The sequence below is a fragment of the Capricornis sumatraensis genome, chromosome 6 (assembly GCF_032405125.1).
Source record: "Capricornis sumatraensis isolate serow.1 chromosome 6, serow.2, whole genome shotgun sequence".
Taxonomy (NCBI): Eukaryota; Metazoa; Chordata; class Mammalia; order Artiodactyla; family Bovidae; genus Capricornis; species Capricornis sumatraensis.
Window position 1 is genome coordinate 110964737 of NC_091074.1, and position 19472 is coordinate 110984208.

General features: G+C 45.9%; 1 protein-coding gene across 1 annotated transcript in view; it reads left to right on the forward strand.

Moving 5' to 3' along the window:
- Nucleotides 1-19472, forward strand: part of SNX30 (sorting nexin family member 30) — a 103467-nt gene that overhangs the window by 72033 nt on the left and 11962 nt on the right. The window contains exons 4-6 of the mRNA XM_068974524.1: nucleotides 1716-1874; nucleotides 4733-4928; nucleotides 7447-7646. Of these exons, the coding sequence (XP_068830625.1) occupies nucleotides 1716-1874; nucleotides 4733-4928; nucleotides 7447-7646 (555 nt within the window). The remainder of the gene's footprint in view (nucleotides 1-1715; nucleotides 1875-4732; nucleotides 4929-7446; nucleotides 7647-19472) is intronic.

A 19472-nucleotide genomic window follows, 5' to 3' on the forward strand; every position in this document is an offset into this window, starting at 1 on the left:
AAGGCAGTACCACAGATGGCTTCATTTTGGGGTGAAGAAAGGTTAGGGGTGGAGAAATCAAGGGGAAAGTGTGAAAGTAAAGGTAAATGGTTCTTTTCAAAAAGGTTGAATGAGACAGGAGGGAGATGGAGAAGATATAAGGTTAAGAGATAGATTTTTTTTTCATGGTCAGTAGCATGAGAACCAACCATGTTTTTGTAGACTGAAAATAGCTAGGTCAGATGTTGAAGACAAACGGCAGAGAAGGTGTAAGTAATGGATGAGGACAGGTGCAAGACAGTGAACTAATGGACACAGATGGAATGGTTAGCTCTGGGCACGGGGATGTTCTCTGTAGCAAGCTGAGGCGTGGAGGCAAAGGTGGTACCCAGTAGAGTCTTGACTCTTGAGATCGAAAACGTATGGTCTTTCCAAAGCACTTCAGGTTGAGACTGTTGAATTCGCTCATACCCAGGTGCTTCTTTTCCAGCAGTGCTGGTATTGCCAATTCCTAAATATTTCAAGTGTCTTCTGTTATAAAATCTGGGTTGCTTCTTGGCTTTCCCTACTCTTAAGTGCTTAGGATTCTACTTTGGGGGCTAAGTTCTTGTTCGTCTATCTTATTTCAACATTTGTGTACATGTGTGTGTGCACGCATGCACTTAGGGGTTTATAACTTTAAAAAAATTTCTTTATAGACATATTACAGAATTTAAGGAGGTCGCAGACTTAAATGCTTGTTCCAGTTTTTCAGTCTCCTCATCAGCGCTTGTTGTTTCTTTTCCTTTCCTGTCTTTCTCCATCTCTATTTTGGTCATCCTAGTGAAATACCATCCTAGTGAAATGTTATCTCACTGTGATTTTGGTTTGTATTTCCCTAATGACTAATAATGTCGAGCATCTTTTCATGTGCATTTTGGCCATTTGTGTGTCTTCTTTGGACAAATGTCTACTGGGTCACTTAACCTTTTAAAAATGTAAATGTTCTTTTAATATTTCATAATCAAAACACTTCCAAATTATGCATTAGTGGGTACTCTCTTTCCCTGTGGTGGCAGTGATGAGGAAGGCCTTTGAATGAAACTGCTATGGAAATAGGTTAAAGCTCAAAGATCCCTTGGCAGCCAGGTAGTATTAAATTGCCCACAATGTTGGCTGAAAGTAAATAACAATGGAGAAATTCAAGTAAGGAGTAAAGGAAGTTATATCATTAAGAACTTTTAAACATAAACCTAAATGAAAAAAAAAGGGCTTTGGAAAATAGGGTATTTTGTAGACACAGGGGTTTCCCTAATATGTTTATTTTTTCATTTACCAAATTCTTTTATTCTTTGAACTGGAAGTAGAATCTGAAGATATTTAAATAATATGGCTTGTGTCTGGCTCCTTTCCTGTCTTTCTTATCTTGTCCTAACTTTCCCACTTTGTCACCTGTGCATCAAGCAGTGTAAAGATAACAACTGGATTTACTGGAAGATGTTATCTGACTATTTTTGGTGTTCCAGAGACTGTGCTCTACTGTTTCATTTTTTTATTATTATTATGAAATTGACAGTGTAATTGTAATTTTACTCCATCAGCGTTTTCTCAGACTTGTTTATACTGATGACTGCATAAAGATCTGATTTAAGAAAGACCATTCTTGATGGATGGGTCCCAGGACTTATTTGCTAGCCTAGTTTTTCCTTGCACCTGCCTATCAATTATTCTGAATATCTTTCTCCATGTCATTGTAGCCACTTCCTGAGAAGTTTGTGGTGAAAGGTGTCGTGGATCGATTTTCAGAAGAGTTTGTGGAGACCAGAAGAAAAGCTTTGGATAAATTCCTGAAAAGAATTACAGATCACCCTGTGCTCTCCTTCAATGAACACTTTAATGTTTTCCTTACTGCCAAGGTAAGGCAGACTCTTTTATATTCCTCCCCCAAATCAGCATTCTTTCTACTCTCCCTTGAAAGGTGTTCTGATCTCTCCAAGGCACACCTGTAGTGAGTGGGTGACATAGAATTGCTCTGGGTTTGTGTCTTTAGTGTTTTTTCTTGGTGCTCATCTGCCCTGGCATGGTTTCCAGGTTAGAATTCAGGAGAACTATCCCCCTGCAGCAGCTGAGGAAGTTAGACTATTTTCACTTGCCAAAAGCAGAGATGTTTTCCTGAACACTTACCAGCGATATTACTGGACGAGGCCATTCTGATGACAGTGGGCATGAAAGGGCAAGAATGTTCATTGAAGGTTTGGTAAGGACATTTTTCACAGGAACTTCATGAGTGTTGGCTCAGAGTCTCATTTCATGGGTGAGGAGACTGAAGCTCAGGGTGTGTGTTCGAGTTCAGCTGGCATCACTGGGGTGTAAACTGGGTCTTTGTGGCTCCTGAGGCCACAGTTTTCCTGGGTATCAGACCACCTGACCAAGAGGAGTTTAGCATGACTTCAGTTCAGTTCAGTCACTCAGTTGTGTCCAACTCTTTGCAACCCCATGAACTGAAGCATGCCAGGCCTCCCTGTCCATCACCAACTCCCGGAGTCCACCCAAACCCCTGTCCATTGAGTCGGTGATGCCATTCAACCATCTCATCCTCTGTTGTTCCCTTCTCCTCCTGCCCTCAATCTTTCCCAGCATCAGGGTCTTTTCCAGTGAGTCACCTCTTCATACCAGGTGGCCAAAACATTGGAGCTTCAGCTTCAGCTTCCGTCCTTCCAATGACTATAGCATTACTTACCTGCAGCTAAGTTCCTAGCAGGTGGGCATTTTCCAGGCACTTGCCAGGGATAGAGTCAGGACAAACACAGGTGCTGGATTCTACATAGTCAGACTCAAGTTGGCCACCTCCCCTTTAGTAAATTTAAGAAAACTGAAATCATCATCAGGGATCATTGAAATCACATCAGGCATCTTTTCTGGCCACAATACTATGAGACTAGATATCAATTACAGGGGAAAAAAAAGCTGTAAAAAACACAAACACATGAGATTAAGCAGTACATTTCTAAATAACGAAAAGGTTACTGAGGAAATAAAAAGGGAAATAAAAAAATTCCTGGAAACAAATGACAGCGGGAACATGACAGCCCCAAACCTGTGGGATGCAGCTGACTCAAGGGGGCCACCCCCTGCCTAGTCGCGGGACTTCCCTCTTGGCAGAACTGGTCCAGAACCCGAGGTGCTCCACTCTGTCTGCGGAAGTGAGAGCTCGTGTTCAGACTCTCGTGCCAGCTGTCTTCCACCCCCCATCCCTTTACGCTCATGCCTCCTAGTCTCATGTTCAGGCCATAGGTAATTCCTCCCACATTGGCAAGGATATTTAGGTCCAGGTACTTTCCAGTTTTCTTTTTCAAAATCCCATATTGAGAAATATTTACAAACAGCGTCACCTGACGTAAAGACCTTAGAGGGATGCCATTCTGCAGACAGTGAGGACCACATGCCAGAGTCTGCCAGTGTTGTGATTTGTTTTTTGTGGTTTTTTTTCCCCTTTTTCCCAAACCTCAGTTGGCACTCAGCCTCCTGGATGACATTCTTATTCATCTTCTCTTTTCCCTGGAAGCCTTCCCTCCACAGGTCAAACTTGTGTTCTTTTTAAAAAAATGAATATTTCCTGGTGAACTGCTCCTCAGGCACAGTTCTTCCAGAGTGAACACAAAGTAAACTCCCCTCTGTTCTCCAGAAGTACAACACACCGTTTCACCCAAATTGCAGGTTTCATCATTTTTATTGAATGAAAGGACAAAGCAGCAGAAAGCTTGGATCCCTGGTCACTAGGAATTTGTGTGAAAAATAAGGAGGAAGGTATTTTTTTTTTGTATGTGTGGCTTTTTTTTTGTGGGCCAAGCAAGATGAACTGATGTTTAAAATGTCTTCAGGTTTGTTACTGAAGGAGAACACACATCCAGAAAAGTACGCCAATCATAGCTCAATAGGTGATCAGAAAATGAACACGCCCTTTGCGACCATTACCTGTATCAAGACAGAAAATCCCCAACACCCTGGAAGCCCCCCTCCCAGTCACTCCCGCCCTCCTCCTCCCTAGAACGAACGCTGGCCTGATTTCTAGCATCGCAGAGCGCTGGCTGGATTTTGCCACACGGCCTTTCCTGTCACTGCGTCCTGCCTCCCACCCTCTACTTCCCTTACGTGGCTTCGGTTGGATATAAATGAATGAATCTCAGCTGTTGAATTTTGCTCCTAAAGACAATTTAGGATATTTTGTACAAGAAAAAGGGACTCTTTAAAAAAAAAGTTGTATTTCAACAGTTGTGATTAAAGGAACGTGTGCAGGGTCAGTGTTCCTTATTGGAAAGGAAGGGGTCCAGCTCTGGAGAAAGAGACCTGGTGTGCAGGTGCAGGGGTGTGAGCGCGGTGGCCGCAGTGACACAGGGGAGGAGACGTGTGTGTCTGTGTGTGTGTGGTTAGCCGCGATGACACAGGGGAGGAGACGTGTGTGTGTCTGTGTTTGTGTGGTTAGTGCCTTACCTAACTCAGCTACTTTTTTTTCTTTTTTAATAATTAAAAAATATATTTATTTGGCTGTGTTGCATCTTAGGTGTACCGCAGCATACAGGAGCTTAGTTCCCCAGCCAGGCATTGAACCCACATCTCCTGCATCAGGAGGTAGACTTGTAACCACCGGACCACCAGGGAATCCCCAGTCCCTTATTTTCGGAGTCCTCCATTTCCTAAAGGAATTGGCTTACCGAATCCTGGCCGTGTGAGCGGGTGAGCCCTTTGAGTCTGTCTCTTCGTGTGTCATCCTTAGGACCTGAACGCCCACAAGAAGCAAGGGATGGCATTGCTGACTCGAGTGGGCGAGTCGGTCAAGCATGTCGCTGGCGGCTACAAGCTGAGAAATCGGCCTCTTGAATTCGCAGCCATCGGCGAGTACTTAGACACGTTTGCGCTCAAGCTGGGAACCATCGATCGAATAGCCCAGCGGATCATCAAGGAAGAAATAGGTGAGCTGTGTGTCAAGGTCTGGATCAGGCCCGCGAACCACGTTTGCAGAAATGGCACTCGTGTGTGCCAGGCAGAATCAAACTGCTGAAATGCTGGAGTGGCAGAGCCAGGCCACACTATCCTCGTGAAACCAACACACACACGTATATACACAGAGCGGGGGAGGTAGTTGAGACCAGAGGGGAATTTTGTACTCCATCCCTGGCCTTGCATTTCATCCTGTGTTTGATTTCCCCACGACAAACAGCCACTCTGAGCCACTAGGCTTTTCTAGTTCTCTCTCTCGATTTCCCTTCTTCCATCGCCAGAGGATGAGATGGTCGGATGCCATCCTCTCTCTCATCTATAGGGAGGATCATTTAAAAATTAAACTTGAGTATCTTTTCTGGCAGAAAGGCGGTTCAGAAGGACAGCCTGTGTTTGCCAAAGTTCTGATCCTGAGGAGGTTTCAGACTTGAAATTGACTCGCCTGCCTCGCCTTGGCTTCATTTCAAGCCCACTCTTCCTGAGAGTTCCAGGCCTTTCTTTAACCTTCCTGGTTGCTGCCGCTGCCTCATCCCCACCCCTCTCTTGGCCACTTGCTTTTCTGTATCCCAGAATGTGGGGGCCTTTTGTCTTCTTACACACGTGTAGGCCAAACACTATGTGTGATCATGCTGGCATGTGATGTGAAACGTAGGAAAGGATTCCCCGGTAGCTGCCGTCCATTGGTTATTGAAAAATGGCAGCAACGTTTTTATCGTAACGGGAAGAATCCTTGCCATTGATGGCCAATTTTCTTTGTGAGGAGAAATAATATTTTCCCCTGTTCTCTGTGTTTTAATTCTCCTTTACCTGCTGCTGGTCTTATGTGGGCCTGCAGGTTTTAGAGATGGCTTTAGGTACCATCCACACCTAAAGATCATATGGGGTAAATTCTGATGGGCCCAAGGTGGTGGGGTGACCCCTGAGTGAGAAAGCGAGTCTGCCTATGTAAGCCCACCCTTTCTTATATCAAGTATTTCCTAAAATTCGATTGGTTTTCCATTGTGACTGATTTTCTTTTTTTTTTCCCTTTTGAAAACATCCCCCTAAACCTATATGAAATTCTGCTTCCATGGCCTGTCAAAATATTGCTTCACTGTAGGAGTAGGTGAGTAAGTTTTTCGGAAGATATTTAGTGGATGTCGCTCCCAGCGCTTTCCCCCTGAAGGCATGGGGGCTCCCATTATCCAGAGGCATGACATTTCCATTATGGAGTGGAGTTGATTGATGTTATGATGTTAGCTATAACATCAGCTTACAGAGATTGTAAAAAATATTCTGTTACCATCAGTGCTGTGTTTAAAGGGAAGCATGCTCAGAGAGCTCTTTGCTGCAATAGTTACCGAGTCAGTAATACCAGCGATTACTGCCCAGCCAGATCTCAGCTGGTTTTTCTCTTCCCCCTTTCAGTTCAGTTCAGTTGCTCAGTTGTGTCTGACTCTTTGCGACCCCATGGACTGCAGCACGCCAGGCCTCCCTGTCTATCACCAACTCCCAGAGTTTACCCAAACTCATGTCTGTTGAGTCGGTGATGCCATCCAACCATCTTATCCTCTGTTGTCCCCTTCTCCTCCTGCCCTCAATCTTTCCCAGCATCAGGGTCTTTTCAAATGAGTCAGCTCTTCACATCAGGTGGCCAAAGTATTGGGGTTTCAGCTTCAACATCAGTCCTTCCAGTGAACACCCAGGACTGATCTCCTTTAGGATGGACTGGTTGGATCTCCTTGCAGTCCAAGGGACTCTCAAGAGTCTTCTTCAACACCACAGTTCAAAAGCATCAATTCTTCGGCACTCAGCTTTTTTTATAGTACAACTTTCATATCCATACATGGCTACTGGAAAAACCATAGCCTTAGCTAGATAGACCTTTGTTGACAAAGTAATGTCGCTGCTTTTGAATATGCTATCTAGGTTGGTCATAACTTTCCTTCCAAGGAGCAAGCATCTTTTAATTTCATGGCTGCAATCAGCATCTGCAGTGACCTTGGAGCCCCCCAAAATAAAGTCGGCCACTGTTTCTATTGTTTCCCCATCTATCTGCCATGAAGTGATGGGACCAGATGCCATGATCTTCGTTTTCTGAATGTTGAGCTTTAAGCCAACTTTTTCACTCTCCTCTTTCACTTTCATCAAGAGGCTCTTTAGTTCTTCTTCGCTTTCCGCCATAAGGGTGGTGTCATCTGCATATCTGAGGTTATTGATATTTCTCCCGGCAATCTTGATGCCAGCTTGTGCTTCTTCCAGCCCAGCGTTTCTCATGATGTACTCTGCATAGAAGTTAAATAAGCAGGGTGACAATATACAGTCTTGACGTACTCCTTTTCCTATTTGGAACCAGTCTGTTGTTCCATGTCCAGTTCTAACTGTTGCTTCCTGACCTGCATATAGGTTTCTCAAGAGGCAGGTCAGGTGGTCTGGTATTCCAGTCTCTTTCGTAATTTTCCACCGTTTCTTGCCCAGCCAGATCTCAACTGGTTTCTCTTCCCCTTTTAGAGTACCTTGTAGAGCTGAGAGAATACGGGCCCGTGTACTCCACATGGAGCGCCCTAGAGGCGGAGCTGGCCGAGCCCCTGGAGGGTGTGTCAGCCTGCATCGGCAACTGCTCTACAGCCTTGGAGGAACTGACCGATGACGTGACAGAGGACTTCCTACCTGTGCTCAGGGAATATATTTTATACTCTGACTCCATGAAGGTAAGCTGGCTCCCTCATTGTGCACCTAGGTACTTTCTTTGTTGTCATTAACCAAAAACTAATTGGTTATTGCCTATTTGCTTGTGGTATTGGGCTTCTCTGGTGGCTCAGCTGGTAAAGAATCTGCCTGCAATGTGGTTAGACCTGGGTTCGATCCCTGGGTTGGAAAGATCCCCAGGAGAAAGGGAACAGCTATCCACTCCAGTATTCTGGCCTGGAGGATTCCATGGACTGTATAGTCCACGGAGTCGCACAGAGTCGGACACGACTGAGCGACCTTCACTTCACTTCACTTAGGTTTCCTTCTTCCTAGATGGGCAGGGTCAGACATGTGGACTGACCTCTTTCTTGAACATGTAGAAAGAACACATGGTGAATCCAAGTATGTGAATTAAATGAAAAAAAGAAGAAAGTTTGGAAGAGATTCTTACTAGAATCTTAGAGGGGGAGCTAGCTAGAGTTCTCTGAGTGTTTGAGATGTAACATCTGATTAAGAACAGTATGTTGTGAGAAAAGAGCAATTGAATAATAATTAGAGCTCTTTGAAGTTAACGTGTGGTTGCTAAAATAAAATTGAAGAGCACAGTTGGAAAATGAGGCTGAGGAAATCTTGGGAAGTATTGTAAAAAAAATGTAGCTGGAAAGTAGAACAAAAATGCAAAAATACTGAAAATGTGAAAGAAGGATAAAAGACGTAGAGGATTCATCTCGAAGGTTCAGCGTCTGACTAATAAGAGTTATGATCGAAAGGACAGAGAAAACTGAGAAAAGGAAATTATGAAAGAAACAATACAGGAAAGTTTCCCTAAACCAAAGGGCATAAGTCTTCAGATGAAAAGGACAGGTTGATTACCCAGCAAAAGGACTGGACAGAAAACCAACCCAAAGCATATCATTGTAAAATTTTAGGGCAGAAGTGATAAGATTCAGGTACAGGATCAAATGCTTTAATGTCCGCATTAGAAACTGCCCCAGCCTGAAGTTAGACCGGTTGGAGAGTGTAGCTGCGGGGGACTCCTGTGATGGTGGGCAAGGTTTATCTTGGCTAGCTGGCTCATTTTTATAGATGAAGAAGCAGAGGCTCACGGGTAGATCTTTTCTCTGCTCCACGGTCCCAGTTCTAATGAGCAGCCACCTTATATTCATGCCTTTACTGTTGGCGAGAGAAACTGGGTCAGTTCCTGCTTGTCAAGGCTGAGGCGGACCTTGTCTGTCTTTAAGTGTCCTCGTGGCACGGCACGTTCTGTTCCCCTCAGAGGCAGAGAGAAAGCGCAGCAAACGGCCCTAGGAGCCCACGTGGAACTGGTGGGTCATGGTCAGTGGACAGTGAAGGCAGCTTGTGCTGGATTGGTGGCTGAGGATGTGTGCTTCCAAGAACACTGTGGAGTGGACAGAGCTTGAGAGAGAAGGGTACCAAAGTTACCCTCAGGCCCAGAACTCAAACACGCTGTAGACATCTGCAGGTGAGCCCCTTATATGGGCTCACATTCTATACACAGTGTGTATATAAAATATGGTTATGATAGTGATGGGCTGGGAGAGAGAACATGTTAGAGCCTTTAGCAAAGTCCTAGCAGTGTTTTTTGAGCACTGGTGTCAATATGACCAGGCCAGGAGTTGGAGAAACTTTATTTAAGAAAGTTAGGGAAGGGCCCTATACTTCATATCTCACACTCCCTTATTCGTGGAAGGCAGTCGGTGAATATTTAATTGAAGCTGACAGTGTGGTGCATTTAGAATGTTTACAGATATCTAACTATTGTATGACACCTATCTTGTTATTTTTAATAACTTGTAGTAGGTTTATCTACACGTAGCAAGTCAAAGAGCATGCTTATCTCAGAAGTACTGGTGATAACTAGTGAGATGAGAGTCAGGGAGAGAGTGATAAGGTAAAGGCCAATGCGAGTGGAGCCAGCTGAGCAAGGGAATGGGTGGCAGGTGGGGAGGTCAGATAAGTATAGGATAAGACGTGAGGAGATATACGGTAGTGTCTTAAAGGTCATAGTTGGTAAGTCTGGATTTTGTTCTTAGGAATAAAAGAGAAGCCATTTGGTTTCATGCAGGGAAATGACAGGCTATGGTTTGTACTTTAGGAAGACAGCTGGTGCCATAATAATGAAGAATTGATTGTGGAGAGAAAGGGTCGGGCAGAGGGAGAGAGAGATAAAGGTCCGGAGGCCATCAGGAAAGTGTTGCAGGGAGCCGAGTAGCAGATAACTGAGGGTAGAGCTTGGGGAAGTGAGCAAACTTGGGATATATTTTGTGTGCAGGACCAGCTAGACGTGCTGCTATGTTAATGTGAAGTGAGACATGAGGGAATTTGAGGATGACTCCTGGATTTTGGGCTTCAGCAACTGTGTTGATAAAGGTCCTGTTTAGTGAGGTGCAGAAGTTTGGAGAAGAACAGTTGGGAATCAAGTTGTTTTGGCCATACTGAGTTCAAAAAAAGTGCCTATTAGACATTGAAGTAGAGCTGTCATGGCAGCTGGTTATGAGTTCAGAAGGAATAGAAATTTGGGAGTCGTTTGTTTATAGATGGCGTTTAAATCTGTGAGGGTTGGGGCTATCATCTGGTGAGATGAGACTGAGGCAAATAGTCCGGGACTCTTCCTGTATCTTCCAGTATCTAGCGGTCTGACACCTAATTAGGGGGCTGGACAAGTAGGAGAAAGGAGCCTGAGAAGGAGTGGTCAGTGTGCTAGGAGAAAGGGTAGAGGAGGACCTTAGTGAAGCCCAGAGAAACAGCTGTTAGAAAGAACATGGCAAGCAGTGACCATCAGACTTAATAATGCGGAAGTCGCTGCTGATCGTGATTCGACGTGTAAGATGTAGCTACGAGGTTTGGGTTGGAAGACCCAACAATTGTTTTAAAAATTCTGATTATTTCATTGCCATACGATCTCTTGACTTTATTTTAAATTTTTCTTAGAAAAATTTTTTTGGAGTATAGTTGGTTTGACAATGCTGTGTTTGTTTCAGGTGTACAACAAAGTGATTCGGTTATACATATATTCATTCTGTTTCAGACCTTTTCCCCATAGTAGTCATTACAGAATACTGAGTAGAGTTCCCTGTGCTATTCAGTAGGTCCTTCTTGGTTATCTGTTTTATGTATAGTACTGTATGCATGTTAATCCCAAGCTCCTGATCACCATGTTTCCCTTCTGTTAACCGTGTTTGTTTTTGATATATATGTCTGTTTCTGTTTTGTAAGTTCTTGTGTGTCATTTTTTAAAAGTTGGATTGTACATGTGAGCGGTATAATATGATATTTATCTTTCTCTGTCTGACTTAAACTTCGCTTACTATGGTAAAGTCCAGGTCCAGTCTGATTTCTTTGGCCCATGCGCCTACTCCCCCAGAGACCACGAGGTGGAGCTAATGAGTCACGTGACTAGTCTATGCTTTTAGGTTGCCCACTTAGCTGCTGCTAAGTCACTTCAGTCGCGTCCGACTCTGGGCGACCCCATAGACGGCAGCCCACCAGGCTCCCCCGTCCCTGGGATTCTCCAGGCAAGAACACTGGAGTGGGTTGCCATTTCCTTCTCCAATGCACGAAAGTGAAAAGTGAAAGGGAAGTCGCTCAGTCGTGTCTGACCTTTAGCATGGACTGCAGCCTACCACGCTCCTCCATCCATGGGATTTTCCAGGCAAGAGTACTGGAGTGGGGTGGGTGCCTTTCAAAACTTAAAAAAGAGATTTTCTAGAAGGCTGATTTGAGGGGAAGAAAGTCCTCCTTCCTAAACAAAAGTGGCTATAGGCTTGAGGGCCTGATTTCTTGAAAATGTGAAGAATTAGGGATGTATCAATGTACATAATGATCTCAAATATTTTTAAATTTAGAAAAATATAAAAATCAAAACTCTGAGATTCCCAGTTAGGGCTGACTGGATACATATTGAAACTTCCTCTTTTCATACAATCAGAATGACTCCAGAATGATTTCTTTTTTTTTTTTTTTTAGGGCTTAAGTCCACGGGGTGGGGGTGGGGGGCGGTGGGCGGGAAGAGCAGCAGGAAGGGAAACTGCGGCAGTTCAATTAGGGACCAAAAGCGAGTTGAGAGGTGGTAGAGACTCCGGTGACTCGAGGCTGCTTAAGCTGACTGCAGGGAAAACTGAGAAGCCACCTAGTTTACACTGCGGACTCTTTCAGGAAGGTGAAGAGTGGACAGCACCAGCTACCTCTGGGACTGCGGGAAAGAGGGCGCTGAAGACAAGGGTTGAGCAGGAGTCTGTTTAAGAAGCAGCTAGAGCGTCCAGGTCTGTCCTCCTTCCAAACACCGGGGCACTGTCCGTTCGCCACTCGGACAGAACTGGAGGTGTATTCTCTGCTGCACACGCTTCATCGCTCAGTCTTGTCCGACCCTTTGCGACTCCATGGACTGTAGCCCGCCAGGCTCCTCTGTCCGTAGGCTTCTCCAGGCAAGAATACGGGCGTGTGTAGCCATTTTCCTCCTCCGGAGGATCTTCCCAACCCAGGGATCGAACCCACGTTTCCTGTATCTTCTGCATTGCAGGCGGATTTTTTACCCACTGAGTCACTGGGGAAGTCCCCATGGAGGGTCTCTGCTCCAAGAGACACCAGGCACCGTTGAGGGTGGGGAGTGAAATCCTAAAATCAAGAGCGAAAGGTTACTGAATGTTGAAACTCTTGGTTGTCTTCCTCTGCTTGGGCTCTCAGCCTTATACCTTTTCCTGGAAGAGTTGGAGGGCCTTTTAGAAAAATCTAAACAGGCTGGGAGAAGAGACTAGAATATACTGATATTTAGTGGGAGGGAGGAATCCTCAATGAAAGGACCCAGCAGAGTCCCTGTAGAGAACTGTCAGGAAGCCCTCAATATCAGAGAAGTTTCAACCAGTTTTTAGTGTTTCCATCTTGGGAGAGTGTGCAAAAAAGGCTCACCAGATATTTAAGGGAAACTTCTAATGTGACTACAAGTAAATACAAAGAAGGGAAAACATGAAACATCACTGCGGGAGAACTTTTCCAGGAAAAAAAAATTCATCGGTATCTTCATAAAGAGAAGAGATGTCACAGCTATAAAATAAGCATTTTTAAAATTCCAGAGAATAAGCAAAGAGCTCATGGAATGACGATCAGGACAGAAATGAAAAAACAAAACCACAAACAGGAGAGTTAGAAGAACAGTTTAAGGAATTGACTATAAAATGAAACAGAAAGACAGATGGAGGATTGGAGAGAAAAAATATACAAAAGTGAGAGGACCGGACCAGACCAGATATCTACCAATATTTCAGATATCCAATATCTGGAAAACAGGAGGAGCAAACAGAGAGATGGGGGCGCATCAGAGTCATTCAAGAGAAAAGACTGGAAGTGAAGACAAAACATGTTACCGGCCGCGCCTGAAAGATGAGGCGGTTGATGCTTAACCCCTTCCTCTACATTTTTCTTTATTTTTCAAATTATCTGTGACAAAGACTGTTTAAAATGAAGGCACAATGTGTGGTTTTAGTATTAGCAACATTGTCCTAGAAAATGTAACTCACAGGTGGTCTGTCATCAAAGAACGAACGTGTAAGGTAAAAAAGAGCATGTTGGAAAGGGCGACCTAAGTTTGGTCATTTAAGTCACACATTATGTCACCAGGATCAAATTCAGACTGAATTTCTTGCCTCTAGGGAAATGCTCTCATAGAGGGACACCCAAAGACAGGCCCCAGGGCTATGTTGGGTGTCAGACGTTTTTCAGTTATTATAAATGTTCAAAATTGAAGTGCATTTGACATATTAGTCTCATGTGTGCCCTTAATGACCCCGCATTTGCATACATTGTAAAGTGATCACCAAAACAAGTTTAGTTGCCTTCTGTCACCTAACAGGGTTAGCGCAGTGTTGTAACCATGTTCTCCATGACGGTGCACCCTCATGACTTAGTCATGTCTGGAATTCTGTACCTCTGGATCCCCTTTAGCCATTTCGTAACCCTCCTAATAACCCTTCTTCCCTCTGACAACCACTGACCTGTTCTCTGTGAGTCTGGACTTGGTTTGGTTTTGTGTGTTTGAGTTTTATTCTCATTTGAGCTTCTTTGTTACGGAACACTCCGCATTATACACAATCTCCCCCTGGCTCTTTCGGGCTGTCAGCCCTAGGCGTACCAGGCCGTAGGCCACTCTGTACTGTCAAACTCTCCATGTGGCTGAGCTGTTCCTACTGCTCTCATTTACTCTCTCAATCCCGTTTCACCTCTTACCAAAGGATCTGATGCTCAAAAACCTTCTGGACCCCGGGAGCCTTCGGGATAGCTGCTGACCATTTGCACTGGGGCTGTCTTAGGACTGCATTTTCCTCCGCCCCCACGTCTGTGAACCCACAGCCTCCTTAAGGGGAGGCGTTCCTGTTTCCTGGGTGTCGGGCTTTCCAGTTGATCCTGACCACCATGGCACGTTGAGAAAAACCAGTGCAGATGTCGAGAGCCAAACCACAGGCTGTACTGGGTCAGCCAAAAAAGTTCATTCGGGTTTTCCGTAAATTTGGCTTTTCCGCAAGATGGTATGGAAAAACCTGAACGAACTTGTTGGCCTGCCTAGTATCTGTGATCTAATTTCCTGATGCTTTTGTTTAATGGCTGTTATTAGTTTGCTCTGTAAACATTTTGGATGACAGGTATTATGTTTCCATTGCTTAACTTTTTTATTCAAACACTCGCCTACTCACGTTCCATCTTATTCTAGCTCTCCTCCCACCTGCTCCCAGCCCCCACCCCCTGGCTTATTTTAAAGCAAATCTCAGGCATTAAATCATTTCATACAAAAATACATATCTCTAACATACATTCTTTTAAAAAAATTTTAATGCCGATCATTTTTAAAAGTCTTTATTGAATTTGTTACAATATCGGTTCTATTTTATGTTTTTGCGTTTTTTGACCATGTAGCATGTGGGATCTCAGCTCCCCAGCCAGGGATCGAAACCGTACACCCTTCTTTGGAAGGTGAAGTCTTAACCACTGGACCACCAAGGAAGTCCCCAAGCATTCTTTTAAAAAAAAAGGACCACATTATTCAGTTCAGTTCAATCTCTCAGTCGTGTCCGACTCTTTGCGACCCTATGAACCGCAGCACACCAGGCCTCCCTGTCTATCACTAACTCCCGGAGTTCACCTAAACTCATGTCCATTGAGTCGGTGATGCCATCCAACCATCTCATCCTCTGTTGTCCCCTTCTCCTCCTGCCTTCAATCTTTCCCAGCACCAGGGTCTTTTCAAATGAGTCTGCTCTTTGCATGAGGTGGCCAAAGTATTGGAGTTTCAGCTTCAACATCAGTCCTTCCAATGAACACCCAGGACTGATCTCCTTTAGGATGGACTGGTTGGATCTTGAAGTCCAAGGGACTCTCAAGAGTCTTCTTCAACACCACAGTTCAAAAGCATCAATTCTTCAGCACTCAGCTTTCTTTACAGTCCAACTGTCATATCCAGACATGACTACTGGAAAAACCATGGCCTTGAGTAGACGGACCTTAGTTGGCAAAGTAATGTCTCTGCTTTTCAATATGCTGTCTAGGTCAGTCATAACTTTCCTTCCAAGGAGTAAGTGCCTTTTAATTTCATGGCTGCAATCACCATCTGCCATGATTTTGGAGCCCCTAAAAATAAAGTCAGCCACTGTTGCCACTGTTTGCCCATCTATTTGCCATGAAGTGATGGGACCGGATGCCATGATCTTAGTTTTCTGAATGTCGAGCTTTAAGCCAACTTTTTCACTCTCCTCTTTAACTTTCATCAAGAGGCTCTTTAGTTCTTCTTCACTTTCTGCCATAAGGGTGATGTCATCTGCATATCTGAGGTTATTGATATTCTCCCAGCAGTCTTGATTCCACCTTGTACTTCTTCCAGCCCGGCGTTTCTCGTGATGTACTCTACATATAAGTTAAACAAGCAGGGTGACAATATACAGCCTTGATGTATTCCTTTTCCTATTTGGAACCAGTCTGTTGTTCCATGTCCAGTTCTAACTGTTGCTTCCTGACCTGCATACAGGTTTCTCAAGAGGCAGGTCAGGTGGTCTGGTATTCCCATCTCTTTCAGAATTTTCCACAGTTGATTGTGATCCACACAGTCAAAGGCTTTGGCATAATCAGTAAAGCAGAAATAGATGTTTTTCTGGAACTCTCTTGCTTTTTCCATGATCCAGCGGATGTTGGCAATTTGATCTCTGGTTCCTCCACCTTTTCTAAAACCAGCTTGAACATCTGAAGTTCCTGGTTCACATATTGCTGAAGCCTGGCTTGGAGAATTTTGAGCATTACTTTACTAGTGTGTGAGATTAATGTAATTGTGCGGTAGTTTGAGCATTCTTTGGCCTTGCCTGTCTTAGGGATTGGAATGAAAACTGACCTTTTCAGTCCTGCGGCCACTGCCGAGTTTTCCACATTTGCTGGCATGTTGAGTGCAGCACTTTCACAGCATCATCTTTCAGGATTTGAAATCGCTCCACTGGAATTCCATCACCTCCACTAGCTTTGTTCGTAGTGTCACACCTAAATGAATATTTTTTTTTCTTAATAGTTCCTCAAATATGCAGTTAGTGTTCAATTTCCCCAGTTGCCTCAGACACTGTTTTTAGGCTTTTTCCAAAGTGGGATATAAATAAAATCCATACATTGCTTGATATAGTTTAATTATTTTAAGAATCCCTCCCCCTATATTTATTTTTCTTTGCAATTTATTTATTAAAGTAAGGAGTCATTTTTCTCCCCCTCTGCATTTGAAAAGAGAGGTAGTGAAGTTCCAGGTTACTGGGACCATTTGGAAATCATGACGAAATGCTCTACATTAAAAATATGTGTAGCGTTGAGAGAGCTTTACTCCGTGTCTCTAATTAAAAGCTTCCTTTCATCGAGGTCCTCCCGGGCCACCCCGTGTGCGATTCGCCGTCTCCCAGACCCTCAGTCCTGCACACCTTCCTTCCTGCTTTTGTTTTTCCTCCCGAACACCTAGCGTTATCTTCCAGACTCTCAGGCCGATTCTGTTTTATCTCTGTGTTGTCTGCCTCCCTGGAATGTAAGCTCCAGGAAGGCGAGGGTTCTGTGTGTTTCGCTCTCTGCCGATCTCCAGCACCTGCGTAAATGAAGAGATGTTAAGGCAAGACAGAAGTGGGGTGGGGATGGCCGTGCAGACCCAGGGGAGAGGGACACAGGGTGGGAAGCATGTATCCCCCATCCACTGGCATCAGAGAGCTCTGTCGATCTCTGGGAGAAGCTCGGAGGGTAAAGGTCTTTGGCCCATCCCTCGGTGCTGGAGAAACTGCTCTGCAGATGCTGATCCAGTATCTTGAAGGCCGTTTCACTCCGTTGTAGGCTGAGACCCCCTCAACCAGAGGCCAGCATGGCCGGGACTAACGGCAGAACCTGTGCTGTTTGGGGAGGGAGGCCAGTCCCTTCAGACCACCGCCCATGGTGTGCGAAGATGCTCCCAGCAAGGACGGTAGTCTTCAGCAGTTTATCTTGATTCGGAACAGGTTGCCCTGGCTGGCTGGCAGTCAGGCTGGGGAACCACGCGCGCTCTGGAATTCAGCAGAGAGGCCCGAGTGAGCCACCGCTGTGCTCTTAGCCAGAGTGTGGCCTCAGCCAGGCCGCTTCGGGGTGCCTCAGTGCTCTTGCCTGGAGAGCGGAGATAGCACCCTTTCACCTCCACAGGGTTGTTAAGAGCTTTTGTGGTTGTCGTGAGTTTTTTCTGCAGTCCAATGAGGTAGGGGTGCTAGCCCAGAGCCCCTCTTCAGGCTTCAGGAGAAGGCCGCGTTCCGGTGGCTCCGGGCTGGCAGCGGCTGAGGAGAAAGAGCCCTTACCTCTCCTCCGGGCCAGGGCAGTCCTGAGGAAGTGTGGCTGCGTCTTCGGCCCCCTCGTCTGCCTGGAGGCGGGGGAGAGGTGGCGCACTGAGCTGAGTGGAGTTGACAGGGCCCTTGTCACCGTCCCTCCCTGCCTGAGGGCCTGGCAACCTTATCAGAGAGACTTGCGACTCTCGGCAGAACTGAGGACAGGAAGCGTGCCACACTGTGCTTACTGTGTTTTGAAGGCGTTTTAAGAGCATTTCTAGCTTTGGCTGGGAGTTTCTTGCCACACTGACAGGGGTGTGTCTTTGGAACAACTCATCATTTGTGGAGCCTGTTGCTAGCCTGGATATGCATGCTTTTCCCAAACCATGAGAGGCGTCCTGTGAAGGGAGTACAAGGCAGAACCAGGTTCTTTAACAACACCCCCCACCCCTGTCCTCCTGGCCCCCAGGGAACCACATTTGTGTCCCCACGGAGAGCAGCTCCTGCTGATAAGAGACCAGTAGATTTAGACTGCTTTCGGCTCTGTGAAATCTAGAAAGGAGCCCTGGCTTTTTTGTTCTTTTGTGTTTGCTTTATAGATTTGTTCCGTCTAGTACGACAGCCGCTTGCCGTCGGTGGCTATTTCAGTTTAAACTCAAATTATGGAAAATTAAATAAAAATTTAAATCCAGTTCCTCAGCCACACCAGCCACATTTCAAGAGCTCAGTTGGCATGTGGGCCCAGCGGCTGCTCTGCTGGTCCATACAGGTCGTGGATCCTCTCCATCACAGCAGAAAGTTCTAGGCCCAGAGGCTGACAAGTGTGGGGAGGAGACCTCAGAGCACCTTCGAGAAAGTTGAGAGGAAAACAGTGAAAAGCGAAGCTATTACAGGTTTCATCTCATGCTCTTCTCATGGTGAAACACTTCTCCAAGTACATACTTAGGGGAGACTGGGGGTTCCCCATGTTGACGCCTTCCATGAGAAGGTTGTCCCCAGAGTGCTGTCCGTGACTCAGTCACTCATCACGTTTCAGCACGTTGTACAGCTGAAGCTGTCCACTGCGGTGGCCGAGGAACAGCCCCCTCCCACCGGACCCCATGCTCTGCTGGAGAACGGGAGATTAGAAACTCAGAGATTAGAAACTCAGAGATTAGAAACTTCTGAGTCAGTGGCAAAGAAAGTTCTTGTTACTCTTGGTTTGCCACTTGTGGTTCTACTAAAAGAAGAAAAAGAAACCTTTGGATGAAACATGCTTTTCTAGAAGGTTGACTGTAAGCTTTTCTGTTCTATCTGTTGGGGTCTGAGCGGCAGAGACAGAGGGAGGCACCCAGGGCATGAGTTTAGGGACTCACACTTAGGTGCCAGCCTTGAACTTGCACAGACCCAGGACTGAGTGTCTCCTTAGAGTTTGCATCCTGGGTGCCTGGCTTGCCTCCCCCAGTCCTGTCCAGGCTGGCCCCTGCGCCCATCCAGCGCTGCGTCTGGCAGTCTCCCCATGTGGTCGCAGGGCTTCTGGCCTCATCCATGGCTCTTTGAGCACGAGCAGCCTCGTTCCACATCCACACATCTCCCATAGACAGACTCCCTCAGGTCCGAGCTGTGTATCTTTGCTCTTCGGGTACCCGACCCAGAGTGGAGGACAGATACGTGGCTAATAGTGGATCACTGAGTGGATCAGTCCACCAGGGGGCAACTCGATGAATTAGAGAGACAAGAACTCTCCTGACTTAGACTTTTCCATTAACAGTTCAGACAGCATCCCACCTTGGCACGTGCCAGGCTCCATGGCCCGGCACAGCTGAGGTCTCTGTGCACAGGGGGCTGAGGGTCCCCTCATCCACATACCCGTGGGGTGGGCACCGCTCCCCCCACCCACCCTTTCCTGCGATTCTGTGACTCTGAGCATCAGGCTGAGTTACTGCTCTGGAAAGCTCCATCTCTAAGCACGGTTCTCCTCTCCCTCCTCCACCGGCTCTCTCCGGAGCCCATGGCAGCCACGACCAGGCAGTCCTAGGAACAGAGCCCGTGTCAGCTGCGGCC